A 19,293-nucleotide genomic window follows, 5' to 3' on the forward strand; every position below is an offset into this window, starting at 1 on the left:
CTTGGGAATGACCGGTATTACTGCAAAGAAGAAAAGTAATTACTGAAAAAATTTATTTGAGGGGGGGGGAGGCAAGGGTTTTTAGCACTTAAAATTTATTTGGCCCGTCAGGGCTTGTGCTAGTTCATATACGATAAATTTTACTAAAAGGAAATTCTTAGGCTGAGAATCTAAGGCCTTCCACTTTGGGAAGTTTCAGAGCAAATGACGGTTTAAGTTCAAGCCCACGTTTCTAGAAAAAAGCTTAGAAACATAGAAACACAAAGGGCTGTCATTTATATTATGGTTTCAAGTTTAGCTTAGGAGTAGAAAGTCTCACTTGAGTATGGAGGACATTTTCAGATTTTTTTACTATTAAATAATTAATTAGTAATTAGTAGGTATTTAACACATTAACGTTTAATTCTTAACTTCTATAAGATTTACCCCCAGCCAGGCGTTGCACTCCCGGCCGAAGGTCGAGAATCATGAAACCGGTATCTCTACTACGCAAGCCAAGGGTCATAATGGGGAAAAAAAGTTTCTGTGTGATTTTTGCTAAAAGATTATTCTGTGTCAACTTTTTCCTGATTCTTTCATGGCAAGCTTTCCTCCTTAAATAAGAATTTTAAATTTAGTATTAAATAATTAATCAATTAATAGTTTTTAGGTAGTTAAAATATTAATGTTTTATTTTTAGCTTCTATAAGATTTTTGCTCAAATGTTATTCTGTGTCGACTTTTTTCTAAATAATAAATTCCGAAGACAGCTAATGATAGATATATCGGCTAAAATTTTATTCGTCAGCCATTTCTGAAAAAAAGTATTCAGTGCTGATTTTTATTTCTGCTTTTTTTTTTTTTGCTCCATGCCAACATTAAAGCAAGTAAATAGAGGTCAAAATTGTTTGCATCCATTTATTTACCGATCTTTTCTGAATTAGAGCTCTTAGCTTTTTTTTCAATGTGTGTTAATACTTATTACTTGATTTTAGACATATTACTACCTTATCAAAACATGATCTCTCAAACGGTTTGTCCATCATTAAGACATTTTTTCCTGAATAACCAGAGACCCCGTCAAAGAAAACAAGAATTATTGAATGAATTGAATTATCATACATCAAATGATTAATTCGGAAACGAGTAATGATGGAAATTAATTTTCACATGCAAAGTTAAAAATTGAAAAAAAAAATAGGTCCTCAGCAATTTTTTCTCAATCAATATTTCATATAGTTTATTTGTTTTCAGGCGTATTTCTATCCAGAGATTATTTTAGGTGAGACAAAGAAGGGGTAATTCGCTCGCCCAGGTGGAGACATTTTAGAAATTTAATCTAACGGTTATGATTATTTTGCAATTTTTGAAGAATAATAAAAAAAAACAAATTATTAATTAATAAATACAAAAACGGCTTTGTTAATAAATGAATATTTTGTTAAATCTTGGCCTGAAGATTTTTTGGGAGACTGGGGAGTGGGGGCTAATCAAGAGCTTGCCCTGGGCGCAAAATAGGCCTGAACCGTAGCCGTTTCTATCTTGTAAAACAAAATTGAATTCTCAAATTGTTTATCCATAATTGAAATATTTTTTCCTCTCAAGAATTGGAGACTCCATCAAAGAAAACAAGAATTATTGTTGCATGAAACATATGAATGAACTGAATTAGCATATATCTAACTAGTATTTCTTAAACAAGTAATAATTTAAATTTATTTTCATGTGAAAAGTTAAGAAGTTCCCTTAATACTGAATTAATAATATAAAAGCTCTACTTTGCGATGCAAATACTAAAGCCTCAAGAAAGGGGTATGAATATTAAACGACAGTTTTTGAAAGGGGATTTGATGAGAAGTAATTTTCCCGAGATATTTCCCAGAAGATAGCTACTGATATCCTCTTTTGGTATGATTAACAGCGGAAATTATAAACATAATTGGGAATTATTTCATTCGGCTGGGAATCAAACGTTGGTGTTCAACTTCAAGGGTGTATCCAGGATTTTGTTTGCTTTTTTTGGGGGGTGAGGGTACACAATAAACTTCAAGGAATGCATCAAAATTTGTTTATATGCGTTTTTGTTACATTTTTGCAAGTCGCACAAAAATTTTGGGGGACGGGGTAAACACGGCAAGCTCTTTACGCTAAGGTTTTTTACTGTTTTAAAAAGTAGAGTTGAGAGAAATAGTCAAACTTTAGCGTAAAGAGTGAGGCGTTGAGGAGGGGACAGCCCCTTTCATAAACGGAGTCATTTCTGTTCGTTTTAAGTTTTAATGTCGCTCCTTACTTTCAGTAAAAAAACGTGTTTTTTCTTAATCTTGAGAATAAAGCATTTGAGAATAAACATTGAGAATAATAAATCTGTTATATTTCTATAATTTTCATAATGCCAAATATGCTACTTAAATACATAAGCTAAAATTTTGCTTATGTATACTGAGAGGATTAATATTAAGAAATAAATTGTTTCTCTTCTTACCATTGTGTTATTTTTAGCTGAATTTTTGATGCATTTGATTGAGAAAGGGATATGTTTAAACAATTATAATTTTTATAAAATAATTTATAAATTATAATTATGTAATTATATTAATAAATGTAATTTATATGATTGTCCTAACCTGTTATATGTATAAAATTTTAACTATAGTCAGCGATGAAGCATAAGAGGGGGCTAGAACAGGCTTGGCCTATCCCCTGAAGGATTTTCGCTTTCCCAATAATTTCCAAAAGGGCTAGTTTTCAGATTTTTAAGCAAATTACTTTTTGAGATCACAATACAAAGCCTGTTAAGTTCAACTTTATAGACCATTGAATTGCGCCTTTTTTCTAGTCCCTATTATTCTTTGTGTCTCCTTTCATAAGCTTCCCTCCAGCTGTTTCCTTGTTTCTTTGTGTTTCCTATTACAAGTCTTCTTTCTTGAGTTTTCAAGTTTCCTTGTGAGACATTATAAAAATGAGAACAAGATTCTTGGAACTTCGTTAGAAAAACTTAAGCAGGTTTATTAGATGACTTTCCGCTTACGCGTGTTAGCAGTTTGCTGTTTTAGCAGTCCAAATTTGATGAAAGAATAAATAGTTATGGTATTTTATATAAATAAAATATTTTATAAAAAAAAAGTATTTGTACAAATAAAAATATTTGTATATCTATTTATAAAATATTTTCCGAAAGAATCTTTCATGGAATATGTCCTGTTTTTTTATGAAATTTGCATTTATTGTGGAAGAAATGCGCATATTGTCCTATGAAGGTGTTTCTCACCTTCATATTGTCCTATCGTCCTTTTCACCGTATTGTCCTATGTTTGATAAAAGTAATTGTGTATAGAATGCTTCAACATCAGATTTGGTTAGTTTTAACTGTTCAAATTGAAGGGTCTAATGGATATGGTGATGATTCTAAGTCTGTTTGTTTTTACCTGTAGGTAGCTAGTATATAAATGTCGTTTTTTCGGGATTTAAAGATTGGTATCACTAAGACGTGAAGAGTTAGATTTTGATAAAAAGGGAATATTGCGACAAATAATAAAGTGTGATATTTCTCAATGAGTAATTACTGAATGAAAAGTATTTTGTTGAATTTCTGTGATTTTCGTGCCGCCATCTAAGGGATGCCCTATAACAGAAGGACACCCTGCAGAACGGTTGGGTGGATGTTTGATAACGGTAATTGGTTGTAGAATACCCCAAAATCAAATTTTAGTAATTTTCAACTGCTCAAGTTTAAGATTAATAAAGATTTCAACTGTGTTTGTTTTCACCTGTAGTTGGTACATACATGCAGTTATTTCTTTTGGACTTTAAAAAGGTTGGTGCCACTCAGAAAGAGGAGGCAGGATTCAACAAAATTATTTAAAGGGTGGCTGAAACAATTTTTTTTTAATAATTAAATCTAGCATACATAAAGATAGAAATATATCTTTACAGGACCAATTTATTATTTATATTATTTTGATACATTACCATTATATTATACAGCTATATATATATATATATATATATATATATATATATATATATATATATATATATATATATATATATATATATATATATATATATATATATATATATATGTATTTATATATATATATATATATATATATATATATATATATATATATATATATATATATATATATATATATATATATATATATATATATATATATATATATATAAACCTGAAGAAGAAAATTGAATTACTTCTCCATGAAGTGCTTATTGATTTTCTTCGTCTTGGTTCATTATAGGCCTGGAAAATTACTATATTTTCGAAGGCTGAAAAATTTAACCTTATTTCATTTTTGAAGAATAATCAAAAGAAAAAAATATTTCTCCTGTCCTATCTTAGGAAGAATTCTAATTCAGTTCAGAAGGTTTGATTTAGAAGTCAGGGTGGCAATACAAGAAATTTCATGCTAGGTCAAACTGGGAAAAGAAATTTACATCATTCCCAATGATATTTTTTCTTATAAAAACGGAAATGAGACATGGAAATTTTGTAGTTAGCTGAGCGGAAATGATTTCAAATTTCTGATGAGACGTGTTTCAATCTAATGTTATTTCTAAGACGCCGAAATTCCTACATTCCTTGTGATAAATAAAAAATATCTTTTCCCCTTAACATGGGGAGTTATTCTTTCAAAACAAATCACCGGTAAACAAAACAGACCACGATTTCTGTTTTCAATTTTATGTCAAGTTTTTTCAATACAGGGAATAAGATTTTTTTTTGGGGGGGGGGGTGTCATCTTGGCTCCTTAAAAAAATGAAAAATGAATAAAGCTTTTTCGATTTTTTTTTTTATTGATTTTTAAAATTGGTCCAAAGACCTTGTTGTATATTGGTCTATAAATCTTGAACTGAGCATAAAAAATTCTTTTGGGGAGGAAATTTGTAAATCTTTCAGCCCTGAAAATACAGCAGGTTAATTTGCAAGGCCTGTGACGGACATAGATAAAAGGGCATGTTTAAAAAAAATTCTTTCCGTAAGCTAACGTTTTTCAAAAATTTTTATGATTTTTTAAATTAGTCTAAAAAGCAGAATATTTATCTTAAAATCTGAAAATTGGTCTTAAAGTTTAAACCAAGATCTTAAAACCTGAAAAATCAGTGTGAAAAGCTCAATATTCAGTCAATATTTGAATATCTATTTTATAAACAATAATGATATATTTCTCGTTTCTTCTATCAATGATATTCCCACCCTCTCTTACTTTGTCCTCCTAGTTTTGTCGTTCAAATTCTTTATTCTATTATTTACCTTTATTTTGTCTTTTATGTGTTGAAACTCAATTTTATCGTGCACACCTGTTTTAAGCGCCTTAATTTGAAAAAAAGTAAATGTACTTATTACACAGGCCACGCGGTTAAGATCAGTAGCGGTTTTAGGCCTCAAAATTTTGGCCAAGGGGAGGTACACCCTGGGAGTGTAAAAATATGAAATAAAAGGAATTTATATTAAATTTCCTTTAAAGTGGGAGGGGCAGCTGCCCCCCTTGCCCAGACCTAGAACTGCCAACGGTTAAAACCTCCCCCAATTCTAGAACAGGTTAGTTTAGACCTGCAGACCTTACTTTGAATCGACTCCAAATACAGCTGGAATTATATGAGGAAAATTGAGATAAGCTTGATTCATTTGGATGGCGAATACAAAACCCCAAACTATGACGATCAAAAGGTGATATTCCCAAGATAGGCCACTTTTAGGCTATAAATGTGATTTTCCTTGCACTTTGCTCTAATCTGGTACTCGGCATGCCGTTAATAAAGAAATTTAGTACGGAAATAAATAATCATTAGTAACTAGTAATAGTATCTCTGTTAGTCCTTCGTCCTTTCTAGTGTGCCCAAGGGATTTGGATGCGACAGTTATATAAATAATGATCAGTTTCAACGTGGTAATTGGAAAAATGCCAAGTCATATTTTCTGTAAAGTTAGGATTTATAGTCTAACCCAAAGAGTGTTGGTAACTTCTAAGAGTAGGAACTGTCGCAAATATCGACAAAAGAAAACTATCAACGCTATCTAGCGTTTGATGATACCATTTTTTTAAAGCTTTAGTCAGGAACTGAGATGAGATACTTATTACTACTCTAATTTTACCAATTATAACAATTATTCTTATCATTACACTAGAAAATACCAAATGTCACCAAACGCTAGAAGGTGTTGATAGTTTTCTTTTTTTTCAACCTTAGTGCCAATTCCCACTCTTATAAGTTACCCATACTCTTTGGTCTACCCTTCAGAAGACTCTGTTAATATATTAAATCTCTTGTTAAATATCACCTATTTTTTTATTATTTAACTATTATTGTCCTGTGTTTATTAAAACTTTTATCTTTGTTAACAATTATTGTTGGTGGCTATCATAAAATGTTTTAATAAAAATAAAATATTAAAATAAAAAATTTTTAACAACGTTAAAAAGCTTGTAATTATTGTAAATTACTGTTACCAAATTACACAATAACGCTGTTGCTAAAAGTCATTGTTAAAAATTGTTTACGTATCCTTTTTTTGGCTCTCAAGATATCTAGAAGTTTATGCTCGGTCTAAATGTGTTGTATCCTCTTTTCTCATTCAAGTAGGTATGAACTGGAGCTTTTATCTCTCTGAAAAATGTATTAAATTTTTTTTTTTAATTAAAGTAATATTTAAACCGTTAACATTTAAAGTGTCTTCTAGCTATAAGCTGTTAAGCATTGTCCTCCTGTTTATTGAAAAAATGTATTTTTTGAAAAAATGTATACTTATGAAGTGGGCGTATATTTTTTATACACCCACTTCATAAGTATTCCTAACTCTGGTCTTACATCCTTAATTGCACTTTTTTAAATGCTGCACATTCTAAAAAATTTTTACAAGATGATTTTTATCCTTAAGGGCGTAAAAACAACTTCCTCGGACAAATATAACAGTAACAAAAAAAAAGAAAAATGAAATATTTTTCTCTGATTTCCCATCTCCTATGAAAAATGATTTTAATAATTTAAGCATATTTAAAATAGAATTTACATGATATAAGAAATTATATTAACATATATATATATATATATATATATATATATATATATATATATATATATATATATATATATATATATATATATATATATATATATATATATATATATATTTATTAATATATATGTATATATATATATATATATATATATATATATATATATATATATATATATATATATATATATATATATATATATATATATATATATATATTAACATATATGTATATATATATATATATATATATATATATATATATATATATATATATATATATATATATATATATATATATATATATATATATATATATATATTATATATATATATATGTATATATATATATATATATATATATATATATATATATATATATATATATATATATATATATATATATATATATATATATATATATATTATATATATATATATATATATATATATATATATATATATATATATAATATATAATATATAATTAAGTTAAATCTGAAATTAATATAATTTAACACAGCACTTTTTGAGCTGTTGCAGCTAATTCGGTCTACAAAGCATTCGCAATTTTTTTTTTTTACTATATCATAAACTGACTATTCCTTCTTTTCCAGAAAAAGAGAAATCCGGAGAAAAGCCGAGTTCCGGACATTCCGATCGATCGTCGAATAATGAATCAGTTCTGAAAGTTGAAGTTCGAACTAATTCTTCATGCAGTAATCAAGGTTCTGACGAATTTGACAATTCTAGTGACCATGTGACGCCTAAGTTGAACGGTGATTCGCTATATAGATACTCAGATCATTTTCCCGATACGTATGTTCCGCCACCGGTAAGTATTTCCCCTTAAATCTAGATCTTCATTCGACTTGAATTTCCCATTCCCAGCCGGTTGTTGTCGCCTGGTGAAAAAAAAAGGATTTACTAGGGTGAATATTCGATTAGCTTGGTGAATAGTTGTAGTTATGCTTCTGTTTCAAATGTAAGTTCAGAAATTTGAATCTCAGGTCTAAACAATTATTATTATGTAAATAATGAAATAATAATTGCAAATGATATTATAGTAATATAAAAATTAAATTAATTATTCCTGTTCACGCAATGGTATAACTCGCCATTGTCATGCCTCAAGCTTGAATCTGGCATTTTCATACCTCTTAGATAATGAGGAAAAACCGTTTCTAAGCTGCTCTCTAAGGGAAGATAGCAAGTAGACTATTAGACTAGGAGGATGAAACTTTAATTTAGGCACTGAGTAACTGTAATTAATGGATTGACTAAATTGTAATTGATTAAACCATTAAATGTAATTAATTATAACTAACAAAGTGTATTTTAGAGCAGAGCCTGCCAAGTTTTTTTTTTTTAGTTAAACCTTTTATTTTAACACATTTTTTGTAGAAAAAAATGTTTATCCTTGACAGACATACTCTTTGCACTATTTTCAATTAAAAAAAAAAAAATATTGAATATGAAAGAGCAGCTTTGTCAGATAGCTGAGCCCATAATTTTTTTTAAAATCAATTCAGCAGAAAGAAAGATTTTATTTTAAATACTCTTTAAAATAAAAGTAGGTTTTACGAAAAATGTGGTTCAATCCCGCTTTCTAGGCTATTATAAAAGAAAGGTTGAGATGACTAGGCCACGTTCTGCGGATGAAACATGACATATTGCCGAAAATTGTCCTTTTTGGACAACCGTTTGGGGCTACACGGAGAGCAGGTCGTCCTCGTCTGGGTTGGAAGGATGCCATAAATAAAGGTTTAAAGGAAATGGGAACTTCCTGGGAGGGTGTAAAGAGGGAGGCCTTGAATAGATTAGATCGGAGGAGGAGGGTGCGTAGCTGTGCTGGTCTCAGGCGGCTTGTTGCTGTAGTGACTTATTAGTATTAGTAGTAGTAGATAAAAGTGTTTTTTTTCTCTTCAACAAAACTCTGCAAAAAAGAGGGATTTTGTCCTCTTCAAAAACCCTATTTGCACTATTCTATTTTAAAAAGCAGCAATTAAGAAACGACTGTTAGTGAGCCAAAACTAAATGTCGATTTTTCCTCCGATAGTGCCATCAGTAAATGGCGCTCCTCTACTTTGCAAGATATCCCCTTTTGGAATAATAAGATCAATTCAAAACCGTGAACATTTAAAGTGTCTTCCAGCTATAAGCTGTTAAGTATCGTCCTCCTGTTTATTGAGCTGTTTCCTTAACTTATAAATCCTTATATTTATGCAAATAGCTTCACAAAATGACTAGGGAAGCACATATCCCTCATTATCCTTAGGCCAAGTACTGCGAGATACTATTCTGTCCTTAATTATTCCTTTGCAATTAGGGCATGTTGCATTAATATTACTCTTGAATAATTTCCCCCTCAAGCTCTCTTCTGCGGCTAGATTTAAACTCGAGGATTTTCGATCAAACACTGCCACTCATCTTGTCCTTAAGCAGACTTAGGTAGAAATTTCTTAGACACATTCTTTACCTCATTCAAAGTAACAGTAAATGCCATTTAATGGTCACAAGGTGACATTAAAGTTATATCAAATAAAAAAAAGGACCTTGATAATCGTTCTTTGTGCCTACGAGGCTACATGGAAAATAGTGATGTACCTAAAGCGATTATTCAGATGATATTTTTTTAGTTATTTTAGGGGGTAGGGATATCTTTAACCAGTTTCATACGAATTTCGTTTTGAAAAATTTAATTCAGATTTCCCCCTTTTCACGATTTAATTGACTTTTTTCATCCCTTTTGTAAATTGTGCTTGTTTTATTAGTTTATTATATTTTTGACATTGTTATAACGGTGACTGCTCTCCTCGTGAAAAATTACCCCTCCCCCCCAACGTCAAAAAATTCATCCCCAGAAATTCCCCTCCCCGACGGAAATTTTTTCATACAAAAAATCGAGCAGTCACAGGAAAATTACAAAATAGATACCCCGAAATGTCGATGTCCTAAAAAAAGTATCACTTATAAAAAAAGGTTCTTGGACAGGCCCTGGTTGGTCTCCGATCACTTTTGACTTAAAAAAAAGAGGACTAGAACTCTCAAATTTCAATTGAATGAGCCCCCTCCGAAGTTTATACTACCACCGCTTCCATGTAAAGTGAAACTGGTAAAAAAAAAAAATAAATAAAAAAAAAATAAAAAAAAAAATTGAAAAAATACATTGAAGCCTTATGGTCCTTTACTTTAGGCAACGCTTGACTGTTACCTACTGATCTGGTTTCTTTTGTTCGAATTTTTGCTCTGAGAATTTGATGAACTGTTTGACTCCATTTTTGTTACTGAAAAAGGCTAATTAAACTTCATTAAACAATCAGACACCTGGTCATTTTCTTATTCCTTAGGACATTTTGAGGTGCCCATTTTGTACTTCCTCTGTGGCTGCTCATGCTGGTTATGAGGGAATTTTAGTGGGACTGGGGGAATTTCCGAGAGGTGGGGGAATTTTACGGGAGATTTTCTGCAGAGGGAATTTTCTAGGGAAACTTTCCACAGAGGGGGATGGAAATTTTCCGGGACGAAGCACCATTATGGCTTTCTCTCCTTTTTTTCCAATTCCTATTACATTATCCCTTGACCAAATTCTTTCAACGAATGATTCGGTTTTGTGTGGTGCTTTTATCAGTAAATGGTCTTTAACCAGTTACAATAGGAATTTTTGTTTTGAACCAACCTTTGTTTTTCATGCCAAATTGTTATACCTTCTGTCGAATTTATTTGTATGTTTTATTATTAGTTTTTTTCCTGTTTGTGTTTCTCTTTATCTTCCTTGTTATATTTTTTCTTACTCTGAACTCTGAAATGAAAATTCGGTTCATCTGAGCTCGTAATAGGCATTTTTTCTCTAAATAGATATCTTATCATGGTTAGTAAGCGTAAATTTTGAAAAAAAAAACTTTATAAAAAAAAATAAATAAAAATACAGTAAAACTATCAAATGATTATTCTAGTCTCCTTTGCGCAGAGAGATGTAAATAGGGCTATTTGAGCATATCAGAACTTTTCATAGTATTTTTCAGTCAATGAAGAAATCTTGTGAAACATCTGATCGGTTGAAATTACCGCTTGCTGAATCTGCGTATTAGCGAAATGTCATTGCGAATAGCTCTTAAAAAGAAGAAAATCTGAAATGAAGCTTCCTATGACAGTACATAAAAAAGTAAAAATAAATTAAGAACCAGATCCTTTGTTCATGTGATAAGTGTTCATTATCAAAAGAATATAAGACACAAGAACAAAAACTGACAATATAATGTGGGCCGGTGTATTCCCAGAGAAAATATCCGCCCTCTTGTTTTATTATGAGGGATTTTCCGTAGGGGGGGGTGGAGGGAGGGGGCTCCGGGGAGAAAAATTTAAGCATTAGTATAATTATACCGAGTGTGTATACCGGTATTGACACTGATAATAATTCTGGAACTAGAGATATAGAGTTTCTGTTCTCATTGAAAGAGATTCTCATTTTCTGTTTAGTCCTTTGCTGGTAAGTTAAATGTAGATTTTCATGAATTCTGTAGAACTTCAGCAGAAATACAGAAATTCTGAGAAATGTTTCCTATCTTAAATATACCCCTAGCCAAGGCTTTAGCCAGACGGAAATACCTGGTTTGAATCCCCCCTTCAATAAAATTTCTGATTTGAAAAACGTAACAAAAATAAATATAAAACATCATTGATGTATTTTAAGTTTTTCTGTACCCCCTCCCACACACACACACAGAAATCCTGGATGCACCCTTGTTACTAGTTGGTTACTAGTTCTGGAACTTTGAATCTCTATCTGGGACTATTTAATTAATTTATTTTTATTTATTTCTTGCATGTCCAGCTTATTTTATCTTTTCTAGTTTTACAAGATGAGAATGTCTAATTTATTTCTGTTGTGATATTTTCTGTTACTATGTCTGTTATATCACAGAGATTTTCGTTTTCAGGATGGACAGACAAATGTTGGCTATTACAGTTACCAAGATCTAGATCCAGTGAACTTGTCCGCAAGTCGGAATTCCTTATACATGCAAACCCTAAAAAATGGGACAGGTACCGTAATAAACCCCCATTTCTCCGCCAAATACGGCAATCCGTACCTTAGAAACTCTTCCACCTCCCTACCTCCTCCTACTCATAGTGTGGGGTTGCCACTCCCCATTCGGGGGATAAGTTCTGTGCCGCAGTCTAGAAACTCTCAATTTATCACTGCTAGTAACCAACAGCTATTAAAGCCAGGGACCTTAGCCACTCATGTTTGATGTACAGTGTTGTGTAAAAATGTATATTTTGGCCAGAGATGGTAATAGTGACTATTTTTTAACTATATGGGCTAAACTTTTATACTACCTGACATATTGTTATTCGTTATTTTATTATGCGCCTCTGATGTATGTGAATTTCTTAGCACGAGTACTTGCATGCTTTTTTTGGCTCATTCGTTTTTTAAGAATTCTATCATGTTACCCGAATTCTAGTTAATTTTATTTGTTTTGGTTTAAAATTCTGAAAAGTTGAAAAACGAAGTCTTAAGACACAAAGTGAATTTTAAGGTTTAGATTTTGAACAAATGGACCCTTTGAAACTTAAATAAGTTTGTCGGTGGAGGAGGAATCTCTCCCTATCATGACAATTTAGGCTCAAAGTACTGAGGTATGTGAAAAAGAAAGGATATTAATCATAATATCAGATTATATTTCAAAAATTGCTCAATTGTAAAGAAAATGAAAGAAATAATATGAAAAGCTTAAAGGAAACTTAGAAAATTTAGCCAACCAGAAGCCAGCTACTAAACTAGCTACTAAAAGCCGTGCTAAAATAATATCGGACTACCAGAGAAATTAGAAATGAAACAAAAAACCTGTCAAAGTTGATTTATAAATCCTTCTTGGCAACCTCCTAAATTGTGAATCACTTATCACTTTGAAATTTCGAAGATCCCTAAGGTTTTTCCTTTAATTCAGTGAATAAAGCTTATAGATAATTGGAACTATACCAAATTCAAATTATACGGAAAATGTGTTAATTATAAGGAATATTTGGGAAAATATAGCAACAATTGCAACAATATCAAGTCTTAAATATAATGTAAAAATATATAAAGTCTATAATAAAAGCAAATTGATAATTAAGGCTAATAGAATTGTCATGATTGCTATTAGAAAAGGCCACACTAGAAATATAAGTTAACTGGAGAAATTAATCTCTTTAATCAGAGAAGTTGAAAAGAGAATTTAACCAGAAATTAATCAGGGAAATTGGAAAGAATTGGCCCTTCGACATAAATCGATAAAAGTACATTTTTTATTTTTTCCCCTTTTTTTGGTACAGCGATATTCTTAACCCTCATATCCAATTCCAAGAATTTGAGAACACTGTTTATACTAATGCATATTAAGTGTTTTTTTTTTTTTTTTTTTTTTTTTTTTTTTTATATTAAACTGTGCCTTCATGTCCAGGCCACATTATAGTCACACTTGCCAATGAAATAAAAGTTACGGACAACTACAGCGCCTATTATGTACGCCGTTTGTAATTTCTCGATTTGAACACTGCTTAACTTCCAAGCATAAAATCTTGATTGACCAATCAGAGTCGAGATGTAAGGGACTATTTTCTGAAACTAGATATAATGAAAGCTTAGAACAGCAATTTTTCTATCTGCAACAGAAATTAGACATAATTAAGAAAACGTAGTATTAGTAGAGAACAGTTAGAAACAAATTAAAAACAAAAAAATTTTAAACCCATATTTTAAAATATTATTCATGAGTCTACTTTTTCGTTACCTAACATCATCCTTTTCTCTTCATGTATTCCCAATTTAAGCAGCATAGTCTTATTACGAATTCTAAACAAAACTTTGCAAATTTTAAAACAAATATAAACCAATATCTTGCAATTTTGAATTTCTGCATATGAAATACAAGTGTGGCGCTAAAATAAAATAAAAAATAAAACAAATTCATTCATAAAATTTGGCTTCTTATCGACAGGTGTGACTATAGTATGGCTGGGGCATTATTTTTATTAATCGTTCTCCTTAATGGTTTTGATTTAGCATGTTTTGTATCATATTCTAGTCGAAAGTGTTTACAGTTTTGTACGTTCTATTATAGTCATCAATAGTTACAATTGTGTATTTTATTATAATTAGACGTATTTTTATTTTTAATAGTTAACTCCACCAGTTATATCTTTTTAAATAAGGCTAAATAATTTTGCTGTGAAGTTGGATCAGAATAGTATGGGGATGCGGAACATTGGTCTTTTAGTTATAGTTTTTTCCAGGCATTGCAAAACTTTCGTTAACCTTTTTCGTACTTATCGGCTACATAATAAACGCTCGGAAAGGGAAGTTCGGTTAATGCTAATGAAATAAAACAAGATATGATAAAAATATAATACTTTAGTAACACAATTATGAAAACTACCAAAAAGACTTATGGAAGGGGTGCTGCCCAGAGCGCAGTATATTAAATATGTAATCTAACCCAACCTAGGTGTGTCAGTTTTGCCCCTCAACCCAAAAATCTATCCAGAAATATTGTTCACAGAGTGAGAAACCCCTGTTTGCCTAGCGAGCCAAACGAATTGTCTTGTTTAAGAAGTTGCTTGACTACTTTTTGTCTTATGAGTGCGTCAAAAATTCTCGGGTGTTTATTATATAACCTAGAAGTATGACCTTTTTATTATTATTTTTTTACTAGAAATTCCACCTTGAAAAGGTGGTTTTTTTTTTGTCAAAAAATTTTGATTCTAAAAAGGGGATCAAGACCATATCCAGGGGGGTGTACGAGGTTTCCCATCCCCCCTCAAATTTTCATCTGACTTGTAAAAACGTAGGCAAAAAGCATATAAATATTTTTTTGATGCATTGCTTCTTGTTTTTTTACCCCCCCCCCCACACACACACAAATAAATCCTTGGTACACCCTTGCAGGGGATGGGCTTGGATTGCCCAAGATATATTACAATGATACTATTCCATCTGTCTTCGGAACAAGGCTAGAGTCAGTACTTTTCAGTTAGAAGCTTGAATGCAGCAGTTTTTTTAACCATTATAATAACTATTTTCTTATAGAAATAAAATGACGTAATCATAGGATATAGTCTTCAATATAAACCTTAATGATGGGAAAGTTTGATCAAACCCAAATTGTCACCCAGTTTCCAGAAAATATTCCTATTAAGCCTACATTTTTCAAATCTCTAAGATGAATGCAGAGGCTACCCCCCCCCCCCATAGTGGTACATCTCTTTAAGAATACTGTGAAATTAATAATAAGGGGAAACTCTTCATATTCAGTAAGAACTTCATAGAGGACTGATGACGTCGAAGTGTGAGTCTCCTCTTATATAGCAGGGCACTCACGGTTGCCTGGGCTGCCACTCTTTGGATTTTGTTAAATTCCTAATTTGAGAAGGAGGATTTGATCCTATAGGCCTTTCATAAATGGATTTGCTGCTTTGGTAGCCTTTGTTATTCGTCTCGACGTAATCATGGATGTAAATAGTAAAAATTTTCCAAGGAGGGGGGTATTGATATTCGTTTTGAGGGGAAAAAGTATGAGCCCTTTGAAGCTTTGTAATCGTTTGTTTCTCTGGACCTGAGGTCAGACACTTATTATTACCGTATTTCTGTTGATTACAATAATTAAATTGATTATCCTTATTTTGACATTGAAAAAATGTCAGGTGTAGCTAACCGTTAGATAGCGTTGATAGTTTTTGGTCGACACTAGCGCCAGTTCCCGCTCTTATAAGTTACCCCTAATCTTTGTTTATGCTAATAACCCTAATTCTTTAGGGGGAACCCTTGTAATAAAGTTTATGTGTGGAGAAAATAATATACGCCGAAATTTAATAAAAAATTTAGGGGCCTTGTCTAGCATTATAAAGAGAAAGCTTTGTTCCATTCTTAATCCCCATAAGTCTTTTTGACGTCTTGGATTTCGCTCCCTCTTGGTCTCTGGAGTGATTTTTGACTTCTTAGCTCCAGTTTCCTCTCCCTAATCCTCTTAGAATGACTTTTATTTGTGATTTTACATTCTATTTAGGAAGAAAAGCATTTTAGATATGGCCTAAATCCTGAACTAGTTTTAATAATAGTCTAGATAATTTAAATCTTATCGGTTTATATACTCTACTATGATAGACTGATCAAAAATGGGGCATTTTTCAATTATAGTGTCCGATTCTCTGTTTCAGTAAACAACCATTTGGCAGTGACAGTGGAAAGAACATTCTAATCCTGTTTAAATCGGCATCGCTTTTAACACGAGAGGGAATTCGCCACTTTTTTTTCTTTGTCGGCAAAGCGGTCATCCAATTTTTAAAACCTTAATTTTGAAGTATTCCAGGTCGTGACGATAATTCAATAAGTGTTATGTTACATGGCAACGTCGGGTGAATCAATGAGTATAGGCAGCTTATAAGAATGGAAACTGGAGTTAATGGTGGAAAAAATTAACAACGCTATCTACCGTTTGATGTTTCTCGGCATTTCTCAAAATTTGTAACGCTTTTTTTTAGAAAAAAATAGATCAAATACTTATTACTACACTGGTTTTACCTTATTACTGTGAGAAAATGGCAACAAAAAAACGCCAAAAGTTAGATGCACTTGGCGATTTTCTGTGGTGATACTACTGCTAAAAATTTCAACTTATTACTACTCTGAAAAAATGCCAAAAACTAGATGGCGCCGATAATTTTTTTTGTCCAAATCTACATGAAAAATCTCACATAATTTCTTTTGAATGATCTTAGCGGAAGAATGTTGTAAGGAATGTTAGTGGGTGTATGACAGTTCTTGCAAAAGTTGTTAGAAAATCCTACAGATTTTGAAAAGTTCCTTCACTTTTGTATATGTTTTTAGTTTCATTGTATTTTGTGCCATTTTAGCCAGGGGTTTTTCTTTGTACCGAATTTGTTGTGTATCAGGTTAATATGATTCTAAATATGTTTTATGCCAAATATATGCTATATAATTTGATCTAGCTTAACAAATAGGATATCGTTTTTTAAATTTTTAAGGGAGCCATTAAAAGGCCAATTTCCCCAAGCTTATGAAAAAACTAACAATAAAAAGTATATTCATTATCGGTTTTATTTTGGTGCACCCATAATAATAATAAAAAGAAAATCAAAATTTTTATTTTTAAGGAAAATCGTTTTCACTCTACCCTCCTCTACTTTGCTCGATTCAGTTCTGTTTATCAAGTTTTATTTGGGAGTATGTGGCAAGTGCTTTATAACATGCAAGCAAAATAAACTTATTTAATAACAAAATGGTGACAGCTAATTAACAAATAATACTAATAAGCAAATAAATATAAATATATGTGACATTTTACGAATTGTTTAGTTAAACCGCACTCAAAAATTCTAAGGAATTGATTTTTAGTGTAGGCATAGGTTGAACAATTTTAAAAAAAATATCCAAACACATTTTAAAAACAAAAAAAAATATCCAGAAACAATTCCCCTCTTCTTCTTTAAACTTTTACGCTCCTATTTAAAAGGGAGATGTTTAAACATTTCACTACGTGTTTAGTCATTATAATTTCTTTGCTAGAGGAAAAGGGATTAACATCCCTTCCCTTTAGTTGAGGCTTAAGAAAGATGGTACAGTTATTACCTCCCCCCTCAGTTACAGCATTCTTAAAATATGTATGATTTTCTTAATCTGTAAAGGGGACTGGGAAATACTTTTTGTGTCTTTAACTACCCCCCCCCCCTCCAGAAACCAGTAAAATTCTTTCTTCTCGGGCTCCCAAGGAAAAAATGAATTACATTCTGTATTTGCGAACCTCGTGTATCCAGCTCCGTAAATTTTATTCTTCTTACTAGGAATTTTTTTTTTACGTCACTTTCAGCTTAATCAAATATTAAATAAAAATCAATGTTATTTCTCATTAAAATTTATTAAACATGTACTAAGATGCCATCTGTTCATTAATAAAAATTGCTAATAAATTTTGGAATGAATTCTTAGAAGTCAACTTTAGAAATAACGTTGGATCTCTATATTTTTGCTAATTGACTTATCTGGTTTTTTAATTACCAAACATGTCAAGATGGCTAACTTATGGGAGGGAGGTGGAGTATTAAAGATTTCTTTCTTCTCTAAGAAAATTTCTTCTATTCTTCATGCTCTTCTATTTCTTCTGTTAATTTCCTAATTGTGTTTTGTTTTATATTGTAAACTTAATAGATTTCAACTCCCTGGTATTGCAATTAATTCAGTTTTATTATTGTCAAGAATTTTTCTGGGGTGGGAGGGAGGATTAGAGGAAGTTCTGCTTAATACCATGAGAGCTTATATATATATATATATATATATATATATATATATATATATATATATATATATATATATATATATATATATATATATATATATATATATATATATATATATATATATATATATATATATATATATATATATATATATATATATATATATATATATATATATATATATATATATATATATATATATATATATATATATATATTTTTATTCCGGAGTTTAAATTTAATGTAACATATACTTGCAGGGGTAAAAATAATCTTTTCCGTTTTTTTTTTTTGGGGGGGGGGGGGGTAATGAAAAAATAGATAATTTGAATAAAAGATGCAACCAAATACACTGTTTTGAGGGAGGGGGGGTCTTGTTTATATAGCTTTATTTATGTATCAAATTGTCTTTTTCCCAAAACCAAAAGCTTTTTCAAATTAACTTAATTTTAGAATTAATATACTGAAACAATAAACTGCCATCTATAATATTTTTTTCTATAATTATTCTTTTTTCCCAGTGTAGTTCCTAAATTGGACTTACCATTCCACTTTTGTTGTATTTAATACATTTCTTGAGGGTGGATTGAAGTAAATAGATGTATGTAGGGTATTTGATAGATTGCAAAATAAGTAAATATCGACTTGGGTGTGCTTAAGCCGAACAAAAAATTGGTATTGCAGAAGCCCATTGAAAATCGACTTCCTTAAGATTGGATAAAAATAGCTTATAAAGGTATCTTTTAACTTTTCGAGATCAAAAATGAATACGCTATATGAAAAGTTTAAGGGTGCTAATATAATAACAAACATAGCTTTTAGACTCAAACGTTATTAATAAATAAATTCACAATGAGAAAAGAAATTAATAATGTAGTTTTTACTTCAGTCATTCATTGCAAGATAGTTACTAAGTTAATTAGTAACGCTTTGTCTTGTATTAATCTCCTAACAATTAGAAATTTTACATAATTATT

The 19,293-nt window shown here is 30.8% G+C and overlaps 1 protein-coding gene across 1 annotated transcript in view; it reads left to right on the forward strand.

Annotated features, from left to right (window-relative positions):
- The window catches only part of LOC136028882 (irregular chiasm C-roughest protein-like), a 206,513-nt gene extending 193,671 nt beyond the window's left edge, over positions 1–12,842 (forward strand). The window contains exons 11-12 of the mRNA XM_065706834.1: positions 7,633–7,850; positions 11,956–12,842. Of these exons, the coding sequence (XP_065562906.1) occupies positions 7,633–7,850; positions 11,956–12,270 (533 nt within the window). The 3' untranslated portion in view covers positions 12,271–12,842. The remainder of the gene's footprint in view (positions 1–7,632; positions 7,851–11,955) is intronic.
- The last annotated feature ends 6,451 nt before the right edge of the window (positions 12,843–19,293 follow it).

The sequence above is a fragment of the Artemia franciscana genome, chromosome 7 (genome assembly GCF_032884065.1).
Source record: "Artemia franciscana chromosome 7, ASM3288406v1, whole genome shotgun sequence".
In the NCBI taxonomy this organism is placed as follows: domain Eukaryota; kingdom Metazoa; phylum Arthropoda; class Branchiopoda; order Anostraca; family Artemiidae; genus Artemia; species Artemia franciscana.